Source organism: Nycticebus coucang, chromosome 3 (genome assembly GCF_027406575.1).
Source record: "Nycticebus coucang isolate mNycCou1 chromosome 3, mNycCou1.pri, whole genome shotgun sequence".
NCBI classification, from domain to species: Eukaryota; Metazoa; Chordata; class Mammalia; order Primates; family Lorisidae; genus Nycticebus; species Nycticebus coucang.
Genome location: NC_069782.1, coordinates 77,065,073 through 77,077,687, shown reverse-complemented (window position 1 = coordinate 77,077,687; position 12,615 = coordinate 77,065,073). Strand labels below are relative to the sequence as shown.

Here is a 12,615-nt window from a genome sequence, read left to right as displayed (position 1 = left end):
TCACATGCACTAGGCCTGTTCGGTTCGGACCTGGCTGGAGCTTGCTAAACAAACCCCCCCGCCCCCAAAAAAAAAACCCTGGTGTTGTGGCACCTGTAATCCCACCTGCAAGGGAAACCGAGGCAAGAGAGTCACTTGAGCCCAAGAGTTTGAGGTTGCTGTGATCTGTGACGCCACGGCACTCTACTGAGGGCAACATAATGAGACTCTGTCTCAAAAAAAAAGAAAAAATTTCCTCTGTCCAAGTAGATGACAGAACTTAAAATCAAAAGCAATTAGAGTCCAGGTGCAGTAGCTCGTGCCTGTAATCCTAGCGCTCTGAGAGGCCAAGGCAGGAGGATCATGTGAGCTTAGGAATTTGAGACCAGCCTGAGCAACAAGAGCAAGGCCCTATCTCTACTAAACATAAAAAAGATTATCTGGAGGCTGGGCACGGTGGCTCATGCCTGTAATCCTAGCATTCTGGGAGGCTGAGACAGGTGGACAGCTTGAGCTCACGAGTTAGAGACCCCGTATCTACTAAAAATAGAAAACCTGAGGCAAGAGGATCACTTAACCCCCAAGATTCGGGGGTTGTTGTGATCAATGACAACAGTACTGTACCCAGGGTGACAGCTTAAGACTCTGTCTCAAAAAAAGAAAAAATTATCTGGGCATTGAGACAGGCACCTGTAGTCCCAGCTATTCTGGAGGCTGAGGCAGAAGGATCACATTAACCCAGGAGTTTGAGGTTGCTGTGAGCTAAGATGCTATAGCACTCTAGCCTGGGCAACAGAAACTCTATCTCCCAAAAAAAAGGCAATTTGGGCGGCACCTGTGGCTCAGTGAGTAGGGTGCCGGCCCCATACGCTGAGGGTGGCAGGTTCAAACCCAGCCCCGGCCAAACTTCAACAAAAAAAAAAAAGTAGCCAGGTGTTGTGGCGGGCGCCTGTAGTCCCAGCTGCTCGGGAGGCTGAGGCAAGCGAATCGCGTAAGCTCAAGAGTTGGGGGTTGCTGTGAGCCGTGTGACGCCACAGCACTCTACCCGAGGGCGGTACAGTGAGACTCTGTCTCTACAAAAAAAAAAAAAAAAAGGGCAATTTAGAGTATTGGTTTCAGGGTTTTTTTTAAGATCATTGTTTATATTTATCATCTTTTTCTATTGGATAAACATGAAAAAGAATCAGAAGAGTAGTTTTGTGTGTTGTACTCGAAAGCTTTATTATTTGGATGAATTGTTATGATTTAACCAGGGGCTGCATTTGGGGCAGTGAATGGTCTTCGGCTAGGATTGAAGGAAACTCAGAACATGGCCTGGTCAAAACCAAGAAATGTACAGTAAGTCTCATGTAATCTTTTGATTTGATGATGTTTGAATGTTAACCGTTGGTTTGGTGGGTATAACCTTAAGGTCTTAATGTCTTTTTTTATGTTTTTTGATCTTACTCAAGGGGAAAAGGGAATCAGATTACTGAATCAATGTCCCTCACTTACCTAGTACTACCCTAACATAATTTTTTAGCTACACCTGTTCCATTCTCCAAGCCTGTAAGACATACTTTCCAAACTGTTGAATTACTAATACGAACTTTGGATTGTTTAGGGGCCATAGGACGTGGTAATGAAGATTTAAGCAGTACATAAGAGTGACAACTGTTGTCATTTAACTTAAAGTTCTCACCCTCTATTTCTGAAATAGCCACAGAAATTTTAAATAAAATTCTTAGAACTGACAGGTAGTTCCAAGAGGATAAGACAGGAGCTTCTCAGGAACTTGAAGTTGGCAGAGAAGAGAGAATACAAATAAAAGGGTTGGAAAGTGGCTATAATCTTCACCTTGCTTAAGAAATAAACATGGCTAGTCCCCACTGATACTCCCTCAGCAATATGTTGATCAGTTTTACATATTTGTATAGTTCATATGACTGCAATTGCAAGTATGTGTTCCTCCATGAGTCACAGTTTTGTTTTAGGGCCCCTTAACCTCTAACTTCCTTACATAGTGTCCAGCCAGCAGGTGGCAGCAAGTGTGCTAAAATTAGACTTTAGGAAACTTGAAGACTTGTCAAGTTTTTTATATTCCTGTTACCAGGTGGATTGTTGTCCTTGCTTTATCAGCCCAAGTCCTTCAATATTTTTATTATTTGTTCCTTGCTTCAATAATTTTTTTTTACTTTTTGTATCATGGGGAATTTTGAATATACATATACAACAGTAGACAAAATACATGCTGTAATGAATATCTATGAACCATAAACCATCCTTAACAACTTTCAGCCGTGGCCAGATGTGTTCCAACTCCTCCTCTTCCCCTCTTATTTTCAGATAAATCCCTAACATCATATTAAAATATGAACTTGGAAGTAGAATGTCATCTGGGAAAGATAACTTTTTCTTAATAGTTATTAAAATTATGTTATAAATGAAAAAAGTGCTAAACTTAAAATATATTAGTAAATTGTAATATAATTTAAAACAATATACTTCGTTTTGTAAACATTACTGCTTTTTTTTGAAAAATAACCTTTTAGAGGTGATACAAATTTTTCTTCCTATAGAACATTAATTAAAATGAATTCTTTAATAAATTAAATTGAATGATTCTTTTACTCTTTGTTATTGTAGTTCCATAATTCCCAGCAGTAGTCAGCTGTCCGGACGGAACCATTCCTGTGATGGTGTTACACTGCTGGAAGAGAAATGTCTTGTCTTCTTTATCCGGTTGCCTCCGTCACTGTTCTGGTGGTGTCTGGCACTGGTGCAAGGCAGAACTGTGCTTCCTTGAGAGTGTGCTAGGCATTCACTTTGACTGCTTAGTTCTAGTCTGGGAGCAGACACAGAATGTTGTCTCCATCTATTCTAGTTTAGATGTCTAACTCCTTCTCTTTAATTCTACTTTATATTCTGTACTTTCATATTCTTTACTTTGATTATCTTTAGTATCCTTTTTTTACTTTTTTAATTCTTTTTGGTCTGAGTACAGGACTCACTCTTGTAATCCCCCCACTTTTGGAGGCTGAGGTGGGAGAATCACTAGAGGTCAGGAGTTTGAGACTTGGCTGAGCAACATAGCGAGATTTCATCTTTACTAAAAATTTAAAAATTAGCTGAGTGTGGTGGTACATGCCTGTAGAGTTAGCTACTTGGGAGGCTGAGACAGGAAAAACTCAGGGCCAAACTCCTGGGCTCAACTGATCCCCCTACCTAGGCCTTCAAGTAGCTGGGATTATAAGACATGCACTACCATGCCCAGCTTTCTGTAGTATTCTAAACATATGTTACCCTCCCAAAAAAGATTATTAAGCTAGTTTGTCATAGTTACAGTAGCACTTGTTACGTAGAACAATATATAAACCTCATTGTAAAATACCTGTATATTCCAGGCTGAAATACCTGTATATTCAAAGCCTAATGTATTTAATAATTTTATAACATCAGTAAGAATTTTTTTCAGTTGTTGCCTATGGTTTTAATTGAACCTGTATCTATCCATATGGAGTAAAAGCTGTGCTTACTGAAATTCAAAGGAGGTATTGAGTTATATCTTAAAAATAAGAAAACTTAAAAAAAAAAAATAATAAGAAAACTTGAGGCTTGAGTCCAGGCATTTCAAATGGCTACTATTATGGGTTTTTAAAGATTACTAGAATTAAGTAATGATCCTAAATAATAAAATCTTTCCCTTTTTGCCCTGGTAGGATTTTGAATATGGTGACGAGGCAAGGGGCACTTTGGGCTAATACTCTAGGTTCTCTGGGTAAGTAGAGATCTCATTTGATAATTAATTGTTAACACAAAAAATGTGCAAACCTATTATGAACAATTTGATCAACCAAAATTCTGGTCCTAGGATATGAAACTATTTCTAGTGAGGTAATGTTGTTACGATTTAGGGCAAGACCATGAACTGCATAATGAAATAATCTCAAGCACTAATTTTATTTTTGAATGTTTTAAATCCTTTTCAACATCCTTTGAATGTTTAAATCCTTTTAAATCCATCCAAGTAGGACCCCTTTTAAATCTTTTTAAACATCCTTTAAATGTTTAAATCTTTTTAAATCCATCCAAGCAGGACCCAAAATAAAATCATGTTTTACACTAAAGGAAATTCGAATACTTTAGATACCAAGCAAAGAGCTTTTTTTGTTAGGCAAGGTTCAAGGTCCTGTGTGAGTCATGATAGATTAATCCAGCCCTCTTGCTGTTTTCCTAGTAGTTATTCAGTAGTCTGTTTACCTGAGTAGATTTAGAGGACTTACTTGCCAGAGTTGTAGTCGGTCCTTTGTAGATAATGAAAACATTTGCAGTTCTAGGAAAGGGGTGATTTAGTAGTGCTTAGTCAGAACCACATGCTTTTTTATCATACTGTCTATGAATAATTAATTCTTTTTATTATTGATGGCTTATAAATAGACCTCTTGTGGCACTTACGCCCTTTTTAAAGCTTTTATAATTTTTGAACTTCATTGAAAGTCTGGAAATCTTGATTTAAATAGTAGCAGATGAAGCAAGAGAAAATGTAGACAACTGCTTGAAAAGATAGAAAAAGCCTGTATTGTGATACAGTAAAATCCTAGCCTTATCATGTGACTTGGAAGTAATATATTTTCACACTGTAAAGCTAGTGTCATATTTTGGATCCTAATATATGGCTGCTTTCATATGTTGCTCCTACATGAATTCCTTCTACCCTACATAGTTACCCTCCTCTGTTCCTTCATAATTACTTATTACCTAGATTAATCAGCTGTCTTTATAAGTCTTATATTCCAAGAAACCCCTCAGTCCTGGGCAAACTATAAGCTCCCCATACCCTATCTTCTTGGGCCTCTATTGCAGACTTCATTGGATAGGCATGGTGAAAGTATGATCAGCCACGTAGAAATGTGACTGGACCAAAAAAGTGATCTAATACTAATAGACTGCGTAGGGAAACCCAGCAAGGTTTATCTGTCTAGATTCTTGGCCTTTCTGTGGAGCATTCATTCTTCCTGAGTATGGGGCAGGACCCCTTCTGAAATGGGGGTCTTATGACCTATAGTCAGGCGAAGTAAGTCAAAAATTTTCTTTATAGGCAGCTCTAAGACAGAAAAGTAGAGGAAGATTATACTTTTAGTTTCTATGGCCTACCTTCGGGGGAAGGATTAGAAGGAATACTGAAGGAGTTCTGGGAGAGATTCTATTTCCTGAGGCCTGAAGCAGGCCAACATTATAACAAAAGACTGTTTTTCACCTTTATTGCTCCCCAGAGGTTCTGAAGCAGCTTCAAGAGCAAAGGATAATTAGGACAAATTCCTTAACAAGTGATAAGCTTATGTTTTAGTCACTTTGGAAATAGCAAGGGCTGTGGAAGTTAAAAGCTGGGAACCATGATAAAAACCAATATATATATATCATAATTGTTTTTTTATCTCCGAACACTTCCATTTCCCCTTTAGCTTTGCTGTATAGTGCATTTGGTGTTATAATCGAGAAAACACGAGGTGCAGAAGATGACCTCAACACGGTAGCAGCCGGAACCATGACAGGCATGTTATATAAATGTACAGGTAGGTACTATTGAATGGAGTGCTTTCTCTTAATACATTTGAAGTATGCTTTTGGCAGTCCAAGGTTTTCAAGGAAATTTAACATAATGTCCTCAGTGTTCATCCACGTTGTATTATGTGGTAGAATTTCTTTTCTTTTTAAGACAAATAATACTTCATCTTATGTAGTAGACCACCTTTTGCATTTGCATCTGCCAAAGGATGCTTGGTTTTCTTCTACATGTTGGCAATCGTGAGTAAAAATGCCATGAATATGGGTTTGTAAATCTCTCTTCATGAACCTGCTTTCCGTCTTTCTTTCTTTTTTTTTTTTGAGACAGCGTCTCACTGTGTCTCCCTCAATAGAGTGCCTTGGCATCACAGCTCACAGCAACCTCAAACTCTTGGGCTTAAGCAATTCTCCTGCCTCAGCCTCCCAAGTAGCTGAGACTACAGGCACCCGTCACAACGCCCGGCTGTTTTTTGTTGCAGTTGTCGTTGTTTAGCTGGCCCATGCCAGTTTCGAACCCACCAGCCTGGGTGTATGTGGCTGGCACCGTAACCACTGTGCTTTGGGTGCCGAGCCACGTGATCCTGCTTTCAGTTCTTTTGGCTATATACCCCAAGGTGGGATTGTTGTATCATATGCTTTGTGGTTGATTTTTGGTATTAAAAAGATGAGATTCTTGGGCGGCGCCTGTGGCTTAGTGAGTAGGGCGCTGGCCCCATATGCCAAGGGTGGTGGGTTCAAACCCAGCCCCGGCCAAACTGCAACAACAAAAAAAATAGCCGGGCATTGTGGCGGGCGCCTATAGTCCCAGCTGCTTGGGAGGCTGAGGCAAGAGAATCACATAAGCCCAAGAGCTGGAGGTTGCTGTGAGCTGTGTGACGCCACAGCACTCTACCGAGGGCAGTAAAGTGAGACTCTGTTTCTACAAAAAAAAAAAAAAAAAAAAGATGAGATTCTTTTCTATACTCTTTCATGCATTTTTTTTCTTTTTTTTCATCTTGGATAGGCTAAGCAGTAGGATGTACAGAATTTCTGGTTTTGTTTTAAACAATAATCTGACCCAGCAGGTACATTGCATAAGTATATTGCATACTTCTGGGTAAAGGACACACCTACAACTCAGACAAGCAAACCATGTAACCTAAATGTACGTACCCCGTATTAATCTGGAAAATAATTTGACTTACAAGGTCAGCACATTAAACAATCATAAGACACACATGAAGCCAAAGCTCAAGAATAAATTCCCCTTAAATCAAATTAGACCATGTTATTCTTAGGAGAATCCTGCTTTACTTAAAGATAAACATTATGTTACTGTGAAAGGTCAGATAATTCTTTTCCATAATAGGTTTTTATTAGTTTAGAAGCAAACATCTAAGTACTACCTAATTTCTTATGTTGATACATCTTTGGTCACTTTTCTTAATTTTTTTTTTTTGCAGTGTTTGGCCAGGGCTGGGTTTGAACCCACCACCTCCAGTATATGGGGCAGTGCCCTACTCCTTTGAGCCACAGGCACCACCCCAATTTTTATTTTTATCTTTATCAAAATAATCCATATACAGAACCTTAAAAGGGGTGCCTATGCTCAGTGGTTAGGGCTCTGGCCACATGCTCCATGGCTGGTGGGTATGAACCCAGCCCAGGCCTGCTAAATAAACAAACAAAAAATACTCAGGTGTTGTGGTGGGCACATGTAGTTCTAGCTACTAGGGAGGCTGAGCCCGAGAGTTTGAGGTTGCTATGAGCTATGACACCACGGCACTCTGCCGAGGGTGACAAAGTGAGACTCTGTCTTAATTTTTAAAAAAGGAATTTTAAAAGTCCAGGTTATTATCTTTTTAAAATCTATCTCTTGATTTTTCCATCTTAGATGTTACCTATTGACTTCCTTTTGGAAAAATTGTTAATTCCTGTAAGAATTACATAGAATGTGCTTATGGGAGAAAGGAATTCACATGCTTTGTATAGGTCATCTCATTTACCAGTGTCTGAAGGGAGTAAATTGGTACTCCCTTGCTTCATAGCCAAGGTAACTAAAATTCAGACAAATCAAGTTACTTTCACTTGCTTACACAGCTCGTTCGTGGCTTAGTGCTAATCAAACCCTAGTCTTGACTCCAAAGCCCATTGCCCCCTTTTCACCTTTCCGAATTGCCTCCGGGATAGAGAAAAATCAAGGAAATTCCTAGAAATAAGAAAAGAGGTAATAGCTGTTGAGCTGGGCCTTAAGAACGGACTGAATTTCAGATGTTGTTTGGTCATATAATATGCATAAGGGAGGTATAGGAGAAAAGATAGTTTAGGCTCAGTGTGTGGAAGATTAAGGTGGAAAGTTTAAAATTAGGCTGAAAGGTAGCAACAACTAATCATCAGAGGATTTTGGAAAGGGAGTATTAGACTCATCCTTGGGGAGGATGAAGCTAGCAGATAAGATAGATTGGAGATAGAAACCTGTAGTCAAAATGGTCAAGAAAAAATATAACAAACTTTCAGGATTAGGATACAGGCCCCAACTCAGGTGATAGGTGGTAAACTTCATAACTGATGAAATGTGGGGATGATGAGACACAAAAAAGGCTGGTTTATTGTTTTCTCTTAATTTGTATTGTGGAAGTATGTCTTTTACTTCCTATAGCACTGCATCCTTGGAGGACTATTTTGCCAGTGATTCTTAGTCATTGGGGTGATTGCTTTTCTGTAAGTGGTAGGGATTATCCCAGATCTCTTTGAGGATCCTAGGAAGTTTTAGTGGGTTTGTAAACCCTCAGTTAACATCTCCTGATACAGACTCTACTCAGAAGAATGTAAAAGTTAACTCCTTGGAAGTTACAAACACTTTCAGGTTTATGATTAAATGAAAACGCTAATATTTCGAAGGTAACAATTAATCGAAGTCCAATGAAGCCAGACTCTTTACGATGGCCTGTGAGGCTCTCTGTCTTTCCTAAGATGTGCTCCCTTGCCACTTGGATGAGTCCACATTCTACTCTTTTAACTTGCACTTCAGGGCCATTGTTCTTGCTATTTCTATTTCCTAGAATGCTCCTTCCAGCCACCTGCCACATGTGTTGCATCATCTATGTGTTTCTGTTTTCAGATACCACCTTCTCCTCAAGCCTTAAGCCCTTTTGTACATTGTTTTGTTTTGCACATATGCTTTAGTGTAGGACAAATTACTGAAAGTTAGGTTACTTGAGCAAAGGATCTACGTGTTTAAAATGTTAATAACTGATACCACATTGCCCTTCCAGGTACTTGCTTACGTTTGCCAGTATTAAATGTCATCTACCACTGCTTCTTTAAAGCCAGTGTTAAAAAACATTAATGTTTTACATTGCTTTTGCTTGGTTGCTTGTGAGATTGAGAAACTTGTTTAATGATTGTTTACATTTCTTCTCTAAAGTGCTTTGTCATACCCTTTCTGAATTTATTATTATTTTTTTTTTTTTTTGAAGCAGAGTCTCACTTTCTTGCCCAGGTAGAGTGCTATGGCATCACAGCTCACAGCAGCCTCAAACTTGTGGGCTCAAGTAATCCTCTTGCCTCAACCTCCCAAGTAGTTGGGGACTACAGGAGCCCGCCACACACCCAGCTATCTTTTAGAGACAGACTCACTGTTTTTTTTTTTTGAGACAGAGTCTCAAGCTGTCACCCTAGGTAGACACTGCCATGGTGTCACAGCTCACAGCAACCTCTAACTCGGGCGCAAGCTATCCTCTTGCCTCAGTTTTTTTTCTATTTTTAATAGAGATGGGGTCTCGCTTTTGCTCAGGCTGGTCTCGAACTCATGAGCTCAAGCAATGCACCTGCTTTGGCCTCCCAGAGTGCTAGGGTTACAGGTGTGACCCACTGCCTATTATATGTTCTCCATGAGTTTTTACTGACTAGAAAAACGTGGATGCTAGTAATTAGAAATAAAGAAGTCATCAAGAGATTCTTTCTGGCATGTGAAGTGTAAGTCCAAGAGCCTGGCATTCAGTTTAGATACAGATAACAAAAGGTTTTTAATAAAACCCTGATAATTGCCTAATTTGAAAAAATGGAGTTTGTATATTCTTGCTTTTTTTTTTTTTTTTTTTTTCCTCTTGAGACAGAGTCTCACTTTGTTGCCCACAGCAATCTCCAGCTCTTGGGCTTAGGTGATTCTCCTGCCTCAGCCTCCCAAGTAGCTGGGACTACAGTTGCCTGCCACAACACCTGGCTGTTTTTTCCGTTGTTGTTGTTGCAGTTTGGCCAGGGCCGGGCCTGAACCTGCCACCCTCAGTATATGGAGACAGTCCCCCACTCACTGAGCCACAGGCACCGCCTGGAGTTTGTATATTCTTTATTTTGCTTTTGTAAGATGACCTTCTTATGGAAGGTATAGGATTAATAGGTCAGGAGGCTTAAGGAAGGAGGGATCACCCATATCTTTCTGTTTCTGAGGTTTTATTTCCTGAAAATATCTGGCTAGGCCAGTCTAAAATTTCTATGAGTATTGATAACAAAACTATACCTATTCTGTTCTGGTTGAACACTGGTTATTATTAGATGGATTCTCTTGTGCCATGAGGTGATTCTCATGTTAGGGATTCTTTTTTTTAATTTCTGTTTTTAAAGATTACATTGGGAATTGGAAATATTTTAGGTCAGCAGGGATTAACCATTCCCTAAATGTGAACTTTTTCTTTCTTTTTTTTTTTTTTTTTGCAGTTTTGGCCGAGGCCAGGCTTGAACCCACCACCTCTGGTATAAGGGGCTGGCGCCATATAAGAAAACTTAATATGTCTTGCCATGGAATTAATGGGAATTTTTTGCTTTTCCTCTTCTGAGCCAAGAGCTTTTTCTTCCATAATTTACATTGAAAATATCTCAGGCTGTGTTACATTGTTAATGCAAGAAAGTCCTTGACCTAGAAAGTAAGGCTCCCATTGGTCCAATTTCTTTTGGTAATACCACACATTCAGCCTTTTCCTCTCTCAACATACTTAGAATACTTAAATTAGATGCTATTTCAGTATGTTCTTACATGCCAGGTCTGCTCTTAAGAAAATACTATAGTGGCTTGCCTTGTGTAATGGGGAATGAGAAGCCTCAGCTCTAGCCATTTGCCAACATGCTTAATTGGTGTCTTCCATTTATTTAAAAGAAACTGAAATCTCTTATTTTTGTGTGAAATCTCTGGTTTTTTAAACATTAATTAGATCTTTTTAAACCTAAGTTTGGGCCAACAAAACTCTTGTGGGCTGAGTGCCATCCTTGTATTGCCAGTTAAAAGTTTGTATTTATCTTGGACGATGCCTATGGCTCAGTGAGTAGGGAGGGCACTGGCCCCATATTCCAAGGGTGGTAGGTTCAGACCGGGCCCTGGCCAAACTGCAACAAAAAATAACCAGGTGTTGTGGCAGGCACCTGTAGTCCCAGCTACTCAGGAGGCTGAGGCAAGAGAATCACCTAAGCCCAAGAGCTGGAGGTTGCTGTGAGCTGCGACTCCATGGCACTCTACTAAGGGCGACAAAGTAAAAGTCTGTCTATTAAAAAAAAAGGTTTGTATTTATCTAACTTTGTAGACTTCTAATTTGAAAGGTGATTCTATCCCAAGGTCAAATTTTCAAGGGCCTAAAAGGCATTTACTGTCTTGCTGTACTGAGAGCTCTGTTTTTCCCTCAAATAGAATTCTTTTGTGTCTTCCTCTTACGTCTGTGGAATAAAAATGCAACCGGATATTTGTGATGTATAGATTACCACTAAAGAACAGAATTACTCAGCTAATCGGGTGTCTAATGCATAATAAAGCATTCCAGCAAATGAAAGGTACCTTTCAGAGGTATAGATATAATTAATTAAGCCATTTAAAGCAGAAGTGATATGAAAAATTTGGAAATACATCACTAGCTATATAACCTTTTAGAAAGGGCCATCTTAGCACTGCGCTCACAGGCAAATGTGGTATGTGTATGTAGTACCACCTACTGAGGAGGCTGAGACAAGAGGATCACTTGAAGCTCAAATATTACAGACTAAACAAGGCAGCATATACTGAGACCCAAAAAGTTAATTAGTTAAAATACTGCCCTCATCTGTAAAATTGGGGGATAGTGATTATCACTTTATCGGGTTGTGATGCATTTTAAATGAAATAAGTCACGTTAATTAGTTACTGCTGAAAATATAATCACCATTCAGTGAATATTGACTGGATGTATTGGCTCACATCTGTGTCCTAGAACTCTGAGAGGCCAAGACAGGAGAATCAGTTGAGTTTAGGACTTCAGCACCAGCCTGAGCAAAGCACCTGAGCACAGCTAGACCCCATCTCTACTAAAAACAAAAAAAGTAGCCAGGCATGGTGGTGTGTACCTGTACTCCCAGCTACTTAGGTTGAGGCAGGATTACTTGAGCCTAGGAGTTTGATGTTGCTGTGAACCAAGCTGAGGCCATGGCACTGTAGCCTGGGTGACAGCAAGACTCTGTCTCAAAAACAAAACAAAACAGAAAAACAGTAAATATTAATTCCTTTCTTAGAATAGAATTTGATTTTTGATCTTCACCCAGACTGTTTCTTCCCAACTCTCTTAAGGCTTTGATTATTCTTTGATACAGTGTTCAGGGCTGGGCACAGTGGCTCACACCTATAATCCTAACATTCTGGGAGGATGAGGCAGGCGGATCGCTTGAGCTCAGGAGTTCAGGACCAGCCTGAGAAGGAGCAAAACGTCATCTCTACTAAAAAAGAAGAATTAGCCAGGCATTGTAGCAGATACCTTAATCCCAGCTACTCTCAAGACTTAGGAGGATGGCTTGAACCTAGGAGTATGGCTGATGGTACTCTACTCTGGGTGACAAGGTAAGACTCTTTTTGAAAAAAAAAAAAAAAATACAAAAACATGACAGTTTCCCCAAAAAGGTTATTTAGTTGGCATCTGAGAATGTAGGTAGGCTGTTTTTTAATTTTTAATTTTTTTTTTTTTTGTAGAGACAGAGTCTCACTTTGTCACCCTCAGTAAAGTGCTGTGGCATCACAGCTCACAGCAACCTCCAGCTCTTGGGCATAGGCAATTCTCTTGCCTCAGCCTCCCGAATAGCTGGGACCACAGGCTCCTGCCACAA

General features: G+C 39.6%; 1 protein-coding gene and 1 non-coding gene across 5 annotated transcripts in view; both read left to right on the top strand.

The window, feature by feature from the left end:
• Positions 1 to 12,615, top strand: part of LOC128581774 (mitochondrial import inner membrane translocase subunit Tim23) — a 28,892-nt gene that overhangs the window by 12,008 nt on the left and 4,269 nt on the right. For all 4 annotated transcript variants that reach the window (XM_053584987.1, XM_053584989.1, XM_053584986.1 and 1 more), the window contains 3 exons: positions 1,233 to 1,317; positions 3,678 to 3,736; positions 5,421 to 5,531. In XM_053584987.1, coding sequence (XP_053440962.1) covers positions 1,233 to 1,317; positions 3,678 to 3,736; positions 5,421 to 5,531 — 255 coding nt within the window. The remainder of the gene's footprint in view (positions 1 to 1,232; positions 1,318 to 3,677; positions 3,737 to 5,420; positions 5,532 to 12,615) is intronic.
• Positions 2,615 to 2,818, top strand: LOC128582833 (small nucleolar RNA SNORA74). The gene has a single exon (XR_008379262.1). It is a non-coding gene; the product is annotated as a small nucleolar RNA SNORA74 (small nucleolar RNA).